The sequence below is a fragment of the Saccoglossus kowalevskii genome, chromosome 2 (genome assembly GCF_978046115.1).
Source record: "Saccoglossus kowalevskii chromosome 2, keSacKowa6.1, whole genome shotgun sequence".
In the NCBI taxonomy this organism is placed as follows: Eukaryota; Metazoa; Hemichordata; class Enteropneusta; family Harrimaniidae; genus Saccoglossus; species Saccoglossus kowalevskii.
Window position 1 is genome coordinate 32,803,742 of NC_140642.1, and position 20,715 is coordinate 32,824,456.

Sequence of the window (20,715 nt, forward strand, 5' to 3'; positions counted from 1 at the left end):
AGAGAAATAATACTATCTCCAAAGGATACTGAACAGAGCAATAAATCGATGAGATGATAATTATCTCCACAGACGTATTCTGTCAGTTTCACATTAGTTCAGTTGATGAAAACTTTGAGAATATTTCAAGTAATATCGATTTTAAGATAGATTACCACATCACCTCGAAATTCTTAGTTTTAGAAGTGCCTCTAGTCTCCGACCTCTGTGATTCTTTCGGATTGTTTTATTTTATTCATAACTTGTAAATACTAAATGTATGTAAATGAAAATGGTTCACAAATGAGGAATGTATTGAATTGGTAAACTCTTACAAACATCTTAGTTTAATGATATCATGTAGAAATACTTGGTCGAAGGCTGTTTGTAATTCAACATCGCAAGTACAGAAGACAATGTTTTCTCTGTTCACATTTCAATGTAAAGTTGTAAATATTAGGTTGGAGGTTTACTTTAAACTCTCTGATACGCTAATCATGCCCGTCCTTTTGTATGGGTTCCGCAAATACATTCAAGCAGAGCGGTTACAATTAAAGTATTGTGAACACTTTTCAGGGGTTGAAGTGCAAACATGTAATGATTCATTAATGATTTTTCTGTAATTAGCTGTTTCTTCTATTATTATAAGTAGAAACAAAACAAAACTGTCACAACGGAAAGCAGGATTTGTGAATTATATGATAAAGATGTATTCCATTTTATTATATCTTGTCTCATTTATAAACAGCAAAGACAACAGCTACATGAAGAAGCTTAAAAGTGCATACCAGGTTTTATGCATAATGCTGAGAAAACTAAATTTTATTTGATAATGAATGAACATAACATAATTACTGATAAAAGCAGAATTTATTCAGTTAAATTCATCTTTTCTACAAGCCAGCAACATCAAATCATTATATAACAAGGAAGTTACATTTACAAATGTTATTATATTTTCCATTTTTTGCTTGTTGTTATGTAATGTTAGTGAACTTGCTTCTGATCTCAATGGAGACAGTGTTGTGTCTAATAAATAAAAGTACTTCCAAGCAGATGCTCCTCAATTTTCAACTCTGACATTAGAGTTAGCGCCCTCGACGACAGCTAAACCGGCGGATAATTCAAACGAACTGGAGAGAGCTTATTTTTCAGCACGCCTAACATTTGTCGTCATGTCCGGAAGGAGATGTATTCCTGCACCATCGTCAATTCCAAAACGGAGTAGAACTGATGCGACATCTATTCCTAAACCGTCTGTTTGTCAAAAACCGTCTTTAAGACCATCGAAAATTGGTATTGCTCGAGGAAAAGATCATGGAGTCCATCCGCCGAGAGCAGTTGCGGCAATTGTCCAACCACGAGCGGTTTGTCCAACGAGGTTCGAGAACAAACTGGATACCACTTTTAATGGTACTGTGCCTACATTACCCTCAAAACCAACGTTTAAAAGTAAAGGTGCCGTTATTTCAAAGACAAGGTAGAGTAGTTTATAGTTTGTTTTTATACTGATTATTAAAGATGGCCGACTGTTTTTTCTGACTAGGGTTTCCTCATTTCCAAACTCGGGATGCACTAGAGAATTTGTGAAACTAATTCCTGTGGGTGAAGAGTGAACAAATCAAAATGTCACTGGCATATTATCGTCAGTCAATAGAAATAAAATATTTTCAACAGCAAAATCTTTATGCCCCCTTCATTCCGACAGACTATGACAGAACCCCACACCCTCCCCGTGGCTTTCGTTGCGTATGGAAGTTATTTTCCACGAGTGATGCGGTGTATCCTGTGGCTGTACTTTCACGAGTGAAAGTACAGCAGAATACACCGCATCTCGAGTGAAAATAACTTTTATACGCAACGAAAGCCACGGGGAGGGTGTGGGGTTCTGTTATTATTACATGTTCCATACTTGATTATTTCGTATTAAAGAAAGAACGTGCAAACCAGGATGGAATTTAGGTCGGGGAACCCCATTGCCCATTAATATGTTCCAATATAAGTGTTACGCCCTAGCAGCGCTAAATAACTCATTGACGTTTAGTTGGGAACACGACAGAACCAGAACTTGAACTGGACGACTATGATACACAGTTTATGTTGAAGTTAAAAGTTCCGCAAACATGCCATGCAACTGCGGTACTCCACTGACGGGATGACTTTCGTTGACAGCGGTTGTCGCTGAGCTGCACGCTACAACTTCGTGTGTGATGTTGCTTGCTGGTCGTAGATTGACTAAGTCTTGATTACCGGTTAAAATGTTGCTCTTTTGGCGTTGGTAATTTTTATTTGGAACTCAGTAACGCCGCAACGTCGCCAGCAGAAACCTGGTATCTCGATGCTGATGGTTGCGGCTGCATAGTAATCACTGATTTCACTGCTGGTAGATCTTCTGAGAGACCTTCAAGGTTTATAAAACTCAGCTTCCAGGTGGTCAACATACATTAAGTTCTCCCAATCCTAGTATTCCATGTGATGTACACCTGACATGCCAAAAATGTTGTTGAACGATTTGAACTGGATAAAAATAGCAGACGAAAATGTGTTTACAAAATAAAAATAGTTCGGTAGCCAATGAAAATACCATGTTCATTTGCATATCGACCGTGAAAATACCGAAAACATTATTGCATTGGTGATATGCAAATTAGTTTGGGCCAAAATAAGTGACTGCCTAAAAGTATCATTATTGTTCAAATTTCATTTCACTCGGCAAGTATATTCATGTACCCCAAGGGGAAAATATCATACTTCTAAATATTGTTTATTTCGAAAAACTGTACTCCTGAAGGGACTACTTTGTTTGCTCTCAGACCTCATTTGCATATGGGTTGTGGAAATACCGATTTTGATTTCCTGGACGAATCAAAATAAACTGCAGTACATATGTAATAATAGTTATTATTGAAAAATACTGGAAGGAGAACGGATACGTCACTGTTTTGTGCATGACCTTAGTGCTAACCAATGACGTCATCGGTTGCCTGATCGTAGGGCAGTCGTTTTGAACGTGATCAAGGTGACTGACTAGTAGTTGATTTCCGAGAGCTTTTCTCGCTGTCAATTTTGATTGATTTTCACTGACATTGATAACACTTTTATATTAGAGTGATTTTGTATATTTATGATGAAATAAGAAATATTGGATGCATTTTACCTGATATTTATACCCACTGAATGACATTCATCTGCTGAAAGAGGATTCGGCAAACAGGCCTGGGACCTCAGCAGAGTGGATGGAAATAGCTCTGTCAAATGTCTGGGAACTAACTACTAATTCAGATTCCGGATGTGAAATGACATAACAAATTTTATTGGATATTATGGTTGCCAAATGAGAGACGAATTGACATGGTTCTGTTTCAGTTTCGTTCCCGTTGTGGGTGCTTGAACTTAATCGTTGTCTGACACCCAAAAACCTCACGCAAACAAAATTAGAACAACACGTTACGTTTCCGTTACGTACGCAAATCTTAAACTCTCTATTTACTAGCTGCAGTTCTGTAGCTCTGCATTTCGCTGGTGTCCGTTTTTGGCGTTTTCTGTTGCATCGGTAGTCTGATTCGTTCGTCTATTGGTAATTGCGAATCAGACTACTGATGCAACAGAAAATGCCAAAAACAGCAGCTAGTATACTCACTAGCTCACTCTATATGCAGGTTTTTTCTGAACAGGGGCGCAGTACCCTGATACTCTCGTCTGGCGCCCTCTTACCGAATTGCCAATTGAACTTTCGAGTCATAAATATACCAGTATTTCTTGAGCTGCGTACTTCTGTGCTGCCGTACAACATGAAATATTTCTCAAATATATTTTTCTCTGGGAAAACTTTCCAGCAACATCAGCTGACAATGTGTCTAGACACCAAATACACTAAAATTACTCCAAAAATATATCAATGGCGATAGACACACTGTTAAAATGGTGCAGAAAACTTCCGATATGAAGTTTCCAGGTCGATCGCCCGTGTGTGCTCCCTCTTGTTCATTTTTTCTAGAAAAACCCCTGATATGGTTTATAAGACTCCAACTGAAGCTAGGCAGCAACTGACCAAATTGCAGAATGAAAATGAAATGTATAAAGAAGAACTGAGAAAGGCAAAGGTTTGTGTACACTATTTTGCTACGAATTCCAGAGTAGTATTATGCTAGCATGAATAAGTAGAAAACCACAAAATTATGTAAGTTTTTGCCCCTGTGGTTCTTTATTCCTGTGCCCCTGTGATTCTTATTCCATTCAATTAAACTTTTTTGAAGTAGTTTCTAAATGTTTAAATTTACATTCATCCACTGATTATTAGTCATTGTTCGGACGCAGTCCAAAAACGAGGACTTATGTTTTGACCTTGTGCATCCATGTGTGAGTCCGTGTCTGTATCTTAGACATGCCTCGACCAATCACAATCAAACTTCACACATCATACTTAATATTATACATATGCACATCAATTTGTTTCGTGATCAGATTCAAGATGGCCAAATGGTGGCAATTTTTGTGCTAAAAAATCATCAAAATCAAGCATTTATGGATGGATTTTGTTTTGTTTGATTCAAAATGGTCGACTGGCAGCCATCTTGTTTTTTGAAAATGTTGTATTTTGGACATGCTTTGTCAGTTTTCATTCAAACTTGGTACATAGATTATGCATGTTAGGATACATGTCCATGACGATTTATTTCACAATTGGATCAAAGATGATCGACTGGCAGCCATCTTGTTTTTTGAAAATGTCGTATTTGGGACATGCTTTGTCGATTTTCATTCAAATTTAGTACATAGATCATACATGTTAGGATACATGTTCCTGAGTCCATCCGTCCATGTGTCTGTGCGTCAGTCTGTCCAGAGTCATATTTCAGAATCCTGTTGACCGATTCCGTTCATTCTTTGCATGTGCCTAGTACCTTATGTGGGACATTTGCACATGCAGTGATTTAGCGATTTTATTCAAAATGGTCGACTGGCAGCCATCTTGTTTTTTGAAAATGTTGTATTTTGGACATGCTTTGTCAGTTTTCATTCAAACTTGGTACATAGATTATGCATGTTAGGATACATGTCCATGACGATTTATTTCACAATTGGATCAAAGATGATCGACTGGCAGCCATCTTGTTTTTTGAAAATGTCGTATTTGGGACATGCTTTGTCGATTTTCATTCAAATTTAGTACATAGATCATACATGTTAGGATACATGTTCCTGAGTCCATCCGTCCATGTGTCTGTGCGTCAGTCTGTCCAGAGTCATATTTCAGAATCCTGTTGACCGATTCCGTTCATTCTTTGCATGTGCCTAGTACCTTATGTGGGACATTTGCACATGCAGTGATTTAGCGATTTTATTCAAAATGGCCGACTGGCAGCCATCTTGTTTTTTGAAAATGTTGTATTTTGGACATGCTTTGTCAGTTGTCATTCAAACTTGGTACATAGATTATACATGTTAGGATACTTGTCCATGACGATTTATTTCGCAATTAGATCAAAGATGGTCGACTGGCAGGCACCTTGTTTGTTTTTTTTGCGGTATCTTGGACGTGCTCTGTCAGTTTTCATTCAAATTTGGCACATACATGTACATGTACTTTATACATGTTAGGATGCATGTTCATGACAATTTGTTTCAAAATCTGGTTAAAGATGGCAGATTGACAGCCATCTGACTTTTTGGCATTACTACTATATTTCCACAATTTATGTACCATTTTCATTCGTATTTGGCACATACATCATATGTATCAGTGTGTCATAATCAGATCAAAGATGGCCGAATAGCAGCTGTTTTTTTGGCCATATTACTACTACATGGAACACATGTTTTGTTGTATACGCCACTTGGAACTCAAGTTTGAAGGACAACCCCTCCGCTTTAATATGACAAGCACAAAGAGAACTTTTCAAAAATTTAACGGGGACTGTGTCATTTTCAATGACTTGTGTTTTAATGAATGCAGTTCCAGTGCCATATTTCGGCCATGCTTTGATTGATTATAATCAAACTTTATATATTTATTATACATCCTCACATAGATTCAAAATGGCCAAATGGCAGTCATTTTAGTACTAAAAAAACTTCAAAAATCAAGTATTTCTGACATTCCAGAATTTGATTTTGGTGTTTATGGATGGATTTTGTTCAATCTTGGTACATTTTATTTTTCAGATCGGATTGAAAATGGCTGACTGGCGGCAATTTTGTTTAAATGAATGCGCTTCTAGAGCCATATCTCTGATATGCTTTGACTGATTATATTCAAATTGTATATATTTGTTTTACATCATGTTATAGATATGGCCGACTGGTGACCATTTTGTTTTAATTAATGCTGTTCCAGAGCAATAATTCTCAATTTTGACAAGTACTAGTACTCGTTTGATGATCACATACAAGATGTCAATCATTTTAATGTTAAAAAATCATCATAATCAAGCTTCTTCTGGATCCATACTTCTGACATGTTTGTTTCAACTTTATTACTATAAACAAAACTATTTATCTTAACTAACTGGGACTGTGCCATGCATCACTTGTAAAGTAATACTTCAGTCACAATCCCTCTAATCATAGATAGAATCATACATAGAGAGAATATGCTTCAGTACAAATTTGAATATTAACAGTCAGTGTCATAATTTAAAATTTTGTAAAACACGTTTTTTGTGTACTATTTAATTATGATTTCTTTGTTAATCATAATTTTCCATTCAAGGATTGCAATAATGTTACCAGCATGCAAAGTATACACTAAGCAAGACACCACCAAGCATTATAACAATGTGTTGTGAAACTTTCACCTAATATTAATACAGTATACGCTTTACTTTAGGAGATATGTTAATTTAAGGTAGAGATGCAGTTTATTTGTGAATTTCAATCAAATATATTTTTTTTCGTTTTTTTATATAGATTTTTATCTAAAGAACATTCTGTGAAAATTTGACCAATGAATTCTTATTGGAACACCATTAAAATTGCTGTTTATTTTTTGGTTAAAAATAAAAAACACTCACACGTGGCAATGTTTATGTCCAATTGCCTAATTTGCATGAGTAAGCAAATAACAGGACCTTTGATTGACAATATGCATATCGAGATTGTTCATTCAATTCACGCGCATGTGCAATTATTCTCGAATCAGTTATCGCTCGCTAGCTAACCAAACATTATATTTCCTCAGCGTTTTTTCCTAATTTTTATCATTACATTATGCGTGGTGTGAAAAGAAAAAGAGGTAGAAAGAAGATTCAGATGATTTCTATGTCGGAAGAGGCAAAAGCTACACTGAAGGCATCAGCCCGCCGAACGAAAAACAAAATCGATGTGAGCGTCCAAACGTGACTTTCCCTGAAGGCGTGAATCCGAGTTTCTGATTGACTGAGAGATTTTATTTTTAAATAATTGTTCTCAAAAAATAAACTGAGCATGTGAAGAATAATTTAACATTGTTCACAGTGATAACAGCTCATTGTCGAAACGAAGCTTACCCATTCACGCTAGTCACAATAAACATCATACTCTTGAATAGGCGTCAATGACTACGGTAAAACTTAGACTCTATATTAGGCATCAGGAATGATTGAAATGTCCGAAAATGACGCCAAAATACACCTTAAAAGTCCTATTTTTTTTCTAAATCCCATCCCGAATTTACGGCAGAATCTGGTCCCTCATATATAGGACACGTGAGCTTTGATTCTAACCGGATATATTGCACTGGGTCTGGGAGATACAACTTTCGTGTATCTTTTGTCCAATGCTAGGTGGTGCGAGACAGCTTTGGTTGCAACCGGACGAACTCCGTTTAATTCAATGAAGCAAACAACTGACAATGCTAAAATAAATTGCAGAGGTACGCTAAAATTAATTGAAAACAAGCAAATAATTTCAATGAAAAATAAATCACAGAGAGAGGTAACTTGATACATTAACAACTCTTTTGACGCGCTGACCGCTTCTTCGCGTCTGATGTTTTGTTTTCCTTGTCATAATACTAACTGATTGATGATTTTGTTTTGATTTTTGAGTTCTTTAGCCTGCAACTCGGCCACGACCTTTGCTTTTTCCATGAAAAATGGGGAAGTTTACGTCAATTTGACGGACATTCCATTTTTTTTAAACTAACGAGCATACTGTTTAGCACTCCTATTTTTTCATTTGCTGATTTCTATTCAGAAAAATTCGACCGCTCGAAAATGCACCTTAATTTTGCACTCATGTCATGTCAGATTTCCAACACCAATTATTTAAAACCGGTCGAAATTTTAAAACTTTTACGTTTAATAGGAGCTGGAGCTCTCTCCTTGCAGCGACCGTCGCCGGTAGTACAACAGCATGTTTTGTACTAGTATGTACATCCGTGCGCTGATTGTCTGCGACTGTCTTAGAAAATCTCTGAATAAGGCGTTACCAAAATCGGAAAAAATAAAAAAATTGCCTCTTTAAAAAACGAACAGAATTCAAATATTTCTTTTAACAAATATGTTGCAGTGGGAAAATGGGATTGGAAACGCTGAACAAAACTTCTGTGCCTCGCGTTTCGATTCTAGGATTACGCGATTATTCATTATTGTGCGTTCGCTTCCTGGAGTTGGTTCTAAATACTACATAAAATCATCAAGGATAATTAATTTAATATCCCACTTTGTACTCTTCACGGTAAACCATAGGCTCTGAAATACTCGTAGATTTTTTATTGAAAATACATCGAAGAGAAGCCATGATGTTTTGATCGTGATAAAAAGTCACCTTCCTAGGACCGCCCCCTGTTTAATTATTCATGAGATGACGTCATGTTTACTGGGCATTGACACGTGTTTTTACCGACTCCATCAAAACACTGGTATGAATGACGTGTTTCTGATTTATATATTTAAGAGCAGTTGTTCTGGTCCAACAAATTTTACATAAAATGTCTATGTCTATACGTTAACTTTCAATTTCAATAGTCTAGAAAGTATGACAAAGTATGACAAAGCAGTAATTCCCGGTTTAACGCGCAAATATGCAAATTAGCCTTTTCCTGGTCTTCTATTTTTGGTGAATTCTTGGGTTTTAAATTAAAATAGCTGATAGACGCTTTGGCCATTTGCCTCGAAATTTTCACACATTATTGACAAGGTGTTCCCCCTTCAAAATGCGTCCGGACAGTTTATTACGACGAGTGGAACAAAAATAACAAGTCCGCAATTAACATGGATATATAAATTATGCAAAAATAGAAAAGAGTTAACTTTGAGGTCATGCTGTGCGACTTTGAAAGCCGTTAGAGAGATGAGTGGACGCATTTGAATTAGTAGTATACCAAGGTATCCAGTGATGTAATTTTACCCACAAACGGACTTGAAGTTTTTAAGCTAATTTTTTTTAAACCACTTTTGTCCAAAAAAGCATATTTTTGACTCAAAATCAAAAACGCATTCTGGATATTTAAAATAAAGACAAGTTTTACAAAGTTTGTATAATATGCTTTCAGAAAATATATAACATGCTGGATATATAATACCATCTTCATTGTCTAATTATTCAATTAAAAAGCAAGCCAAATAAACTGCATCTCTACCTTAATCTCATCACTGTCCCTCTATCCCCTTTCTGGAAATGACTACTTGTAGCGTCCTTTTGTCTCTGCGGGTAAACAAACTGTTCACACCATGGCCGAGGGAGTCAGGAAGTCAGACAAATTACAATACCGTCAGAATATTCATTAAAATCGGCAAATTTAGTGTCATGCAAAGTGATATTGGCTCATTGTAATACTGTAATGAAACAAGATTAATGCTATGAAATTTGGGGTTTTTGAACCCTGATATGCATCAAAACCAGCCTACCAACTCATAAACATTGAGTTCCTGCCATGTAAAGATTAATCTCGGGAATTATGTTCATCTTCTAGTATTAATATGGAAAAAAACAGCTTGTACCAACATGCTGACATGGCTAAAAACAAATCTTGTCAAAATGGCTTTATTCATGTTAACGAGATCAATCGGAAAAACCTGTGATATTTCTAATTCTTGGGAGTTCATAACAATTCAAGTAAACTATACAACAACTAGGTAATGACTTTATTTGATGCAAAAGTACAAAACAATGTTTCATATATAAATGATATTTTTAGCACTGAATAGCGTACATTGTCATTTCAAAACGTCGCCATTTGCATTTACGATCGAAAAGTGCATCCATAAAAAATCGCCCAATCTAACATTAATAAAATGTGGTGTGACAAATAACAAATCAGCCCACAAATTTGTAATGATATGTTTCGATCATAAAATGTCAAAATCAAAGACAAATATTCGTTTCGTGCCGAAAAGAAGGCTGAATGAAATTCATTTCAATCACCGCAAAAGTCAAAACACGAAAATTTTTAGGTAAAGATATGAAAATTTGTTGGGGAAATGTGTCGCTGCTGGTAAAATAAATGAATTAAAGAACCACTTGACGGCTAAAATATGACCTTGTATAGATATTAAAGTGAAAGTCAAGGCTAACAACATAATACTCCTCGATGGAAGAGCTCGGCAAATGTAAGAACATGCAATTTACAGTTTTTTTATATCACTTCTCATTCTCTAGATATTCAATTTTTCAACAATTTATGTAGACCACCATCTTGATTCTTCAACAAAGGATTGTGGGTAAAGTATGACAAAGTTTCATGTGTATTTGTAACATTCTAATTTATATTACTATAATCATATACATGAGTTATATGCATAACAAAAATTTGAACTAATTCGCATTAGTAATTCCCATGTTATAGATAAAATCATTTTCCCAATTTCTTACAACAGACTCTCTGATGTCATACTTTACCCATGATTCTTTGCTTGAGAATCAAGATGGCTGACAACATAATACTGATGAAATGTTGAATATCTAGAAAATGAAAAGTGATATAAAAAAACTGTAAATTGCATTCTCCTACATTTGTGGAGCTTTTTCTTGGGGGTCATTGTGTTGTTTGGCTTGACTTCCTCTTTAAGTGAAAAAGCTGGAATTCTAGAATAAACAACTAAGTTGTAAAAAAACACATAGTACTCATCACGTGACAACGTTTTGCCCATACTCGCAACACGGGTTAGCCAGGGATGGCGGTCAATTCACACCTAATACAATGACCGTTTCCAGACTGGGGATAGAAGGACTGTGATCTCATCAACCATGCATCGAAATTATTTTGTGGTTATGTTTTTTCTGGCATTTGTATTGTATTGGGTTATCTAGGTCTGGACAAAGCACAAACCATTGGAAAATTACATCTGCTTTGATGTTTCATCAGTGCAGTCTTGATCAAAATTGTTCAAAAATTATCAAAAGGTTTTCTGGGTTTTATTTTGCGAGAGTTGAGTAAAACTTCATGTTAGTGCTCAAAGGGTTGTCTGATTCTGTTGAAAGTTTGTACTTGAGTATTATACTTGTAGGTATTATCATACGTAATTTACTGATGCCAAATTACAAAAATGTCTTCAAGTAAGAGATAATGGCCAAAAATGTCAGAATGGTTCAATAAGATTTGTGTCTGCATCATCAATTCTATTTCCCTCACATGCTACATTTTACTGCGTTTATTTGTTCAAATATGATGTGCACATTTTCCAAATGTGTCTGTGTGGATGGCTCACTTGTCTAGTTTTAATCAACAGATATATAATTTACCTCTAACACATTGCATTTCTCAAAATCCCTGAAATAATACATTTGTGAACTTCACTTTCTATATTTTCGAATTTCAGGAAAATATACTTAAATGTAACGAAAAGTGTGCAGAACTTCAGGAACAGCTTGAAAATAAAAGATTAGAGCATTTAGCAACAATAGGTAATTTAAACTATGACAAATCTGTTTTTTAGACTCCACCTGAAACAGGCTGGTAAAACTGACTGTGTCCCTTGGTAGGTTGTTTATTTTTCAGCAATCCTCAGACAACCAACTAGTTTTGAACATCACACATGTTGATTTGCTCTGATACACTTTGTTTTCACTATTACTGATAAATTTATTTTTCTTGTGAATATTAAAAAAAAATGCTGATCAATAAATAAAAAAAAAAGCTGCATTGATCATTGTGTCGGATTGATAAATTAAATGCTGAAGCATATTGGTTACTATTTTATTGTATTTGAATATTCTTATTATTTATTGTAATATTCTGTGGACTGTACTGTAAGTTCTAAATTTATTTCTGAAAACAATAAATGTATTTATTTTTCTACAGCAAACCAAATCTGCCAATTCATATATTAGGGTCTGTTTTCTGCCTATTCTTCATAATTATCTTAAAACAAAATGTTATAGTTTGGAGAAGGAAACAATTCGTGTGCAATATATCTGAAGTATGGCTCTTATTTTTACATATCTGTTTATATGTCTCAGTAGTTAGTAATGCAAGTGCTTCTTAAATTTGATAAGCTGCATTAGCTCTGTAATGCAATTACATGTATTTGTTGTATTTTCAGATGTTATTGGTTCCAAGCTGAGAAGTACAGAAACCGAAAACAAGGAATGTCTGAAACGAATGTAAATATAAGTAATTTTCAGACAGAGTATACTTGTACATCCAAGTACATTCTGTCTAAAACTGTTTTTTTTTAAACATGTGCAGTAGTGTACTGTTATTACATATTATTGTAATACTGTGGTGTACTAACATATTATTGTAATGCTGTGGTATATTGACTCATTGCTGTAATGCTGTGGTAGGTATATATTCACACATTGTTGTAATATGGTAGTATACTGACACATTATTGTAATGCTGTTGTATGTTGACACATTATTGTAATACCATGGTATATTGGTACATTATTGTAATGCCATGGTATATTGGTACATTATTGTAATGCCACAGTATATTGACACTGTATTGTAATGTCACAGTATGTTGGCACATTATTGTAATGCCATGGTATATTTGCACTGTATTGTAATGCCACAGTATATTGGCACATTATTGTAATGCCATGGTATATTGGTACATTATTGTAATGCCATGGTATATTGGTAAATTATTGCAATGCCATGGTATATTGGTACATTATTGTAATGCGGTGGTGTGTTGGTACATTATTGTAATGTGGTGGTGTATTGAAACATTATTGTAATGCTCGGTTTAATAGCAACACTATAATGATTGCAAATGTTATGGCCAGTTTATATCAATACTGTGCTGTAATGAGTGTATGTATTCTTCACATCCCTCTGCATATATTGCTAGTCTTTAATCAACTTTTCCAAGAGCTATAATGAATCAAGTCATGTTTTTTTCTTTTTACCATTAGTGATTCATACACTGAGAAGATAAATTCATTTCACATTCATCCAGGTGAGTCTGTCATTAATCCTAGGCATAATAGACCATAAGATGTTGATCAAACAGAGAAGAATTTAGAAGAATTGAAAGAAAAAAAGATGAGATGATGGCAGATGAGGTTGTGGCTTATACTTTTGGCTATTGTATTTGTGTGCTGTTGTATTTTTTGCATATATTTGTTGAAGTCACTGTTGGCTATTCTGACTTTTATGCGAAAATTGCAAGAACTACATGTAATACTTAATGATCCAGTGCATTTTGTCATAGAAACCTTATTCCTAATATTTTGGAATGTGTAAACACTTCACTCACTTCATGTGATTTTGCTTGAAATTGATCTTTTGTAATGGGAGATATTCTACCACCTCCACATGTCTCAAAATGATCAGAATACTATAGAATACTTTATTTTCACTTGGAATTTATTTTCGCTGAAGGGATGATTCCGTGAAAATAAAATCCAGCGAATATACATTTTTTCCTATATTTCACATTAAGCTCATCAAAAATCAGTGAAAATAAATTCCATACAAAACGCCCAAAAAGCCTTTTCAGCGAAAATTAATTCCAGTGAAAATAAAGTATTCCACAGTATGTAGTTTCTCATTCAAACATTGAGGAATGTGAGACTGTTTTTATTATTGCCAGGAGTATATGGTATTGATCACTTGACAGTATTTTGAAATTATGTCTTTCTTTTTTAATAGATTTTGGGCCTTTTCTGATAAAAAAATATTTTGATACAGGCATCACAGCCATTTTGAATTTTTCACAGAATTCACCATGAACTGTCAAAATTCATGCCGGCATCGGAATATTTTTTTTAATTACCCCGGTATAAACGGTATGTAATCTTCGCCTGAAGGTGGTATTTTGTTTGGCCTGACAAAGTAATCACTGAAAACTATTTGTTTGTTTACAGTTACTCTCCAACCCCTGTTATCACCTGCTGAAGAGGAAGAACTTAAACAGAAACGACAGGAAGCCAGGGTAATATATGGGAGCTTTTTATTCATTCTTTAAACTTCTAACACATACTTTTGACTTGTTACCCTAATTTTGACCTAATTGTGCACAGTGACCTTTGTGACCCTTAATTCTGACCTTTGTGACCCTTAATTCTGACCTTTGTGACCCTTAATCGTGACCTTTGTGACCCTTAATCGTGACCTTTGTGACCCTTAATTGTGTCTTCTGACCCTGAGATTATAGTAGAATAATCACAGTGGACCAAAAACAACCACAAATTCTCAGTTGTTATTCCTAACAATATCTGTTAACTATTTGAACTTTTACTCCACTATATCATTGTATATAGTTATTTCATGATTAATTCTAAACACTACATACTGCATGAACTATTAGGAGATAATACACAAAAATAATGCACATCATATTACCGGTTTATATCGGTATGTGTGAAATATTTTGTTTGATTCACACTTGCAATGTGAGTTAGAGCACAAACTATTTAATGTTGTCATTGATATAGAATTTCATCTTTGTTTACTTGCAGCGTAAGGCTGAAGATTTTATTGTGGAAAGCGAAAGAGAAAGTCAATTAGACAGTGATGATGATAATAATAATGCAAGTATAACTGCTTAACACGTTCAATTTCTAAAATGTGCTATAATATGAGGTCATCAGGATTGCTGTGACATGCAGGTACCTTGGGTGCTTCATATTTGTTTTATTTCATTATGATAAATTTCATATTTCATAAAGAAAATCTTTCTTTACTACAATGCATCAGTATTTATTGAAAACTAGCATCCTGATTGCTTCCGTATTTACCATGAAAGTGTCTTGGGTGGGTGATAAGTCGACACAGCGGAGCTGATCATATTACTAATTATCCGTCGCCGTCGTCAACTTTACAATTTCAACTTTTTCTTCAAAACCGCAAGTCAAAATGTTTTCAAATTTGATATGCAAGTACTTTAGATGGTTCTTTCTCAGATTTGTTCATTTCATGTCAAAATCTCAAATTCTCTATTTTTGATGAATATTTTTGTCATTTTTGGTGAAAAGTGATATTTTCGACTTCTTGTTAAAAACTGTAAGTCCGATTGCTTTGATATTACATATATAGGTACTACATGTGGACCTTTCTCAGATTTGTTCATTTCATGATGATATCTTAATTTTCTAATTTTGATGAATATTTTTGTCATTTTTGGTAAAAAGTGATATTTTAAACTTCTTGTTAAAAACCACAAGTCCGATTGCTTTTATATTACCGTATTTATCTGGCTAAGAGCCCATGCCCGGACAAACGCCCACCCCCCACTTTTGATAAAATAAAGGAGTTGAGGTCATATCCCAGCAAACACCCAGGGGTGTTTTTTTTACACCTGTAATAAAATAAAAAAACCAAAACCTATTTTTGTTCATTGTATTAACAGTTTACTTCCTTGCAGTCTGTTGTTCTGATAACAAAATTTGAAAAATAAATGTCAATTGCGTAAAACGAGGAGTGAACGCAAAATAGCCGTGACATAAATGGAGCAGCGCGTTCACCACTGTTTACGTAGTTTACATTTATTTTTTCAAGATTTTTTATCAGAAAAATAACAGCCAGCGAGTCAAAAAAAAAATGTATATTAAAGGAGAAACGGTAGTTCTTTGTTTTAAATATGTCGTGGCCCTGAAAAGGGCCGTTAGGTTTGTGTTTCCTTATAGAAACGATTCAAGCAAATCTTACAGTATATAATAGAGAGCCGTGAAGCAAGTGTCGCACTCGTTTGGCTTTAGCGTCACCGACAATAAAACCAATGTTGCAATATTGTAGCAACCCGTACCTGGAAGAGTAGTTTAAAGCATGTTGTTTTGGCTTCATAAAATATTTGCGAATCCATAACTGGGGCCAGCAATTTTGAAATGTCATGCCGAATACCACATTTTTTACCATCTTTCACCACAGCTATTGCATTTCATGGAAATTATTCTTCTGTCGTTGGAAAAAAATTCTTCCTATTTCAAGCCCACCGCGATATCCATATATCTTGCTGAATGGTAACTTTCACCATGATTGATGAACGAACGCCTAGTCTGATAAAAAAGCAATGTTGAATTTACCTCTATGATGAAACACGAGTAGTGATGTCATTCTTGGCCAATAGGTAACGCGGACGCTTAAAGGTCAAAGATGATTGCCAGACGGTAAACAAAAGCATCGTTTGAGTCGTTTTCCGCGCCTTCATTTTTCTTGTCTTTTTATTCTGATTAGACATGAACTAAAAGTGCCCAGCTACCAGACAGCGAAATCTGTGGATTAAATTTGCTAAGTCCAAATTATGTGGGACGACATCGACAAACTTCAAGACGAAGCTACATGTATAGAATTTTGTTCGATGGCGACAGTGGCACCGACTTTCAGGGTTTTGACTTTTACGAAGATAGCAATGAACGTACAAATAGAGATCTTAGATGTGTTTTTTTTATTTAACAACTATGAACTTTCGTAATTTTACTGCGTAAATTATTATTGATCTTGTATGGCTGTTGATTCGGTATTTATCAATACCGGAAATAATTCACACGTATGGAGCGACGTGTTTGTCGACGGCGATATTCTAATTCAAATGAATCTTCACTGTCGATTTTTATTATTTCTGGTTTTAATATTTGTCACATTCTAAGCAATAAATTATTTCTTGTTACACTTCTAATGCTGCATATGGTTCATTTATTTTTGTTGCATGTTTTTATTTGCTGTTTTACTCCCTTTCGCAGTTCGATCTGCGTGTTGCCAATTTTCATGATTTTTCTTTTTTTTTGCCGGGGATATCCGGACAAACGCCCACCCCTTCTTTTTGGCGATTTTCCATGTTCAGGACCCTGGGCTTATACCCAGATAAATACGGTACATATATAGGTACTACATGTGGAGCTCATTCAGATTTGTTAATTTCGTGGTGATATCTTCAATTCTCTAATTTTGGTGAATATTTTTGCAATCTTTGGTAAAAAGTGATATTTTTGACTTCTTGTTAAAAAACGCAATTCCAATTGCTTTGATATTACATATATAGATCATACGAGTGGCTCTTTTTCAGATTTGTTCATTTCGTGATGATATCTTCAATTCTCTAATTTTGGTGAATATTTTTGTCGTTTTTGATAAAAAGTGATATTTTTGACTTCTTGTTAAAAACCGCAAGTCCAATTGCTTTGATATTACATATATAGGAACTACATGTGGACCTCTCTCAGATTTGTTCATTTTGTGATGATATCTTTAATTCCCCAATTTTGGTGAATATTTTTGTCATTTTTGGTAAAAAGTGATATTTTCGACTTCTTGTTGAAAACGGCAAGTCCAATTGCTTTGATACTATACATATTGTTCATTTTCTAATGATATCTTCAGTTCTTTAATTGAAATGTGTATTGCTAACAGCGGAACTATCTCAGCCGACAGGCTGCTTGTTGCAATTATTACAGCTCATATAATTTGTCTGGGTGAAGCTATATTATCTAAAAGCCTTACCAGTGTTATTGTTTCATTGTTGCACATAACTGTATATTGTGTACATGTCTCCTTGACAACTCAAGAATTGTCCAATCAGGGGTCAGTCAATACTCAGGAGATTCATTTGTTTTTGTCATATTTATCGTAGGATTTATTTTATAATTTCAGGTTCTTCTGTTGTTGGACACGATAAACGTAAAGCCCCTCTATCCTGCAGATGAAGCACAGTAGTCTGAGAATATGTTTTGTACTTGATTATATATGTGAACAAATGCTAGGATTTATGTAATATTTATCATGTATATACGATTTTCTTACACTACCATGATTGGTCCTGTGTGCTACCATATATATCTGTTCAACACATGTATACGTTGACAATGCTTCTTTTATGTGGCCGTTTATTTGACTGGTAAAAAAAAATTTTTTTTTACTTTTCTCAAGAAGCCCACAACAGAGATAACATGGATCTTGCAAGAAGTTTATATTACAATTGTATTTTCTGAATTAGGTTATACTGCTGGTTTCCCCTAATATGAATTTATTTCACTTTATTTACGTCATAACAGTTGTTTGTGTAGAGTGAATGAAAATAATATTTTTTGTACTAAGACATTTTATCAATGTGTATATATTTATGTAGAATTAATAAACATGATTGTTACCAATATTGTTTTTTTTTTTTTTTTATAATCAGTCATTAATGCTGAATGTCTGAAAAATAAATTTGTACCGGTAGTAGAGATTTGTTGCTTCTGAGAGTCAATTTAAAGAGTTCTGTTTCTGACTGGAATTCTGAAAACCTTTGATAATTTGTAATCTCCAAATCCTGTCCGCGTGTTTGTGTCAAATATTGATTCACCAATATCTCTAGAACCATTGGGTGAATTTGGATGCAATTTCGGAAGTAATTAGATTTTAGTACAAATACTTGGCATATAATTAACTAGTTTCAGTAGTTTGCTTGGGTTGTGAACTTGGAACTTGCATACACATACTGTTTTTTTGTTTTTTCATGTCAAACACAGTCTGCATAAGTTTCTAAGCTAATTTGCCAAAAATTTATTTTTGGCCTATTTTTCAATATTGTAACAGTTACTCATGGTTTAAAATTTGATACATGCATCCTGTTTCATGGCCGATAAATGTTTTGCGCCAATCTGCATTTTAATTATCTTGTTTGCATGACTGTTTTAGTACATCTTTGTAGCAGTTTGACCAAATGCAGTTTACATGTTTTGTATACGTCGCTATGAGTCCTATATCAAACAGGAAAATGAGTGACACCCACTGCTTTTTAAGTAACTATTTTCAGCTTGGCTTATTTTGTATTGTAACAACAATTTGGTGACGTGGCTCAAATCATTAGTTTTGAGTCTATCTATAAAGCTGTACGAGCAATGCTTAGACTGAAATAGTTTTTCGTCAGTTGTTCAGTAAACATCAAAGAATATTGAATTCACTTTATCGTTGAAGTGCTTTCTAGCATGTCTAGTTAAAATCCATGTTCGAGATGCGAGGCCACAAGGCTAGAAGATTGAAATGCACTGGACATTTTAATTGCACTTTTGGTGAATACAAGATAACTGGTTGGTTTGCAATGCTAATATAATCAGTATGATATTTATATGTATGGTAGATCATGCAGAATTGATGTTTTTTATTGTGGTGTAGCGAGGAGGGGTCACCGAAGATACTTCAATGCCATGTTGAACATAACTGGTTGAAATTGACCATGTCACTACTAATATTCAAATTGAACAAGGCAAAATAAATTTGGATAATGTTAGAATAGAGAATGTCAGACATGCATTCTGTATTCAGTATTCGATAGTATTTTCCAATAGAACAAAAATAGGATATTAAAATGCAAAGGCAGAGTAACACTGTCATTAAACCATATAATATGGGTCTTTAAAAGCATTATTTTTTTTTATCTCCTTGTTGACAAAGCCATCAAATTACTACTTGTGTGTTGGCATTATCCTGAATACCGCAAGTCCAATTGCTTTGTATATCATGGGTGGTATCTCTCGCAGATTTGTTCATTTGTTGATATCTTTAATTATCTAATTTCCATAAATATTTTTTGTAACTACCTATATTACCCATACTTTCTAAAATTAACTTGTATAGAGTAATTAATTTTATTTCTAACATCAAAATATAAGTAGCAATGTTTGGAAATTTTGTTTTAGTATCGTACATAAAGGATTTTTTATTTGTGTACACAGTGTATACTGTTAGCGCCCTCTGTGGTGGAAAATTGAAAACCATACTGAAATCTGACATATCCCAAGATGCATTTTAAACACATAATATGAATAGCAATGTTTTAAAGTATTTCATCTGTCATTGTGTGCCCTTTCAGTACAATTCTTCATCTTGAGATACTTGAGTGAACTTAACTTCAGTTTTGAGTTTATTCATACAGATTTAATTATTCTTTAATTACATTTTGCACATGTTTAGGCATATATATTTTTTACTTTAATTTTCGATCAAATGAACATAATTTCACATTCATTCCACATTGCATGATGTATGTGTACAATGTCCTCAACAGATTTGTTGAAATAATCAAATAAGATATGCCTACCATTCATTTCATTCTTCAAATATTTTTCTATGAGCATAGATTAAAAAGAAAACATTCATGATCATGTGAACACATAACGTGTACCTCATGTTTAGTAAATAAAATGTGCGATACTTAACATTATCAATCTGACTGGTTGTTAGATATATCTGTATGCAATGTTAACTATGTTGTATAAATATTGAGAATAATGAAGAGGAATTGGAAATATCATTACAAAAAATAAATAAATTTTGTATGTTTGCTTGATAATGTCTCTTGTGACCAAATCCTACAATGACATCTGTACATGTTTTGAATCATTATTTGGATAAAAGGAACAAATTAAACAGGTGTTTTGAGAC

At 34.2% G+C, this 20,715-nt stretch overlaps 1 protein-coding gene across 1 annotated transcript; it reads left to right on the forward strand.

Annotated features, from left to right (window-relative positions):
- The first annotated feature begins 1,057 nt into the window (after positions 1-1,057).
- On the forward strand, positions 1,058-18,440 carry LOC100376097 (uncharacterized). The gene is made up of 8 exons (XM_002731526.3): positions 1,058-1,459; positions 3,977-4,082; positions 11,721-11,805; positions 12,444-12,504; positions 13,266-13,309; positions 14,220-14,287; positions 14,814-14,885; positions 17,941-18,440. Exons 1-8 carry the CDS (start codon positions 1,155-1,157, stop codon positions 18,001-18,003), a joined length of 804 nt encoding a protein of 267 aa, XP_002731572.2. The 5' UTR covers positions 1,058-1,154; the 3' UTR covers positions 18,004-18,440.
- Positions 18,441-20,715: the final 2,275 nt, after the last annotated feature.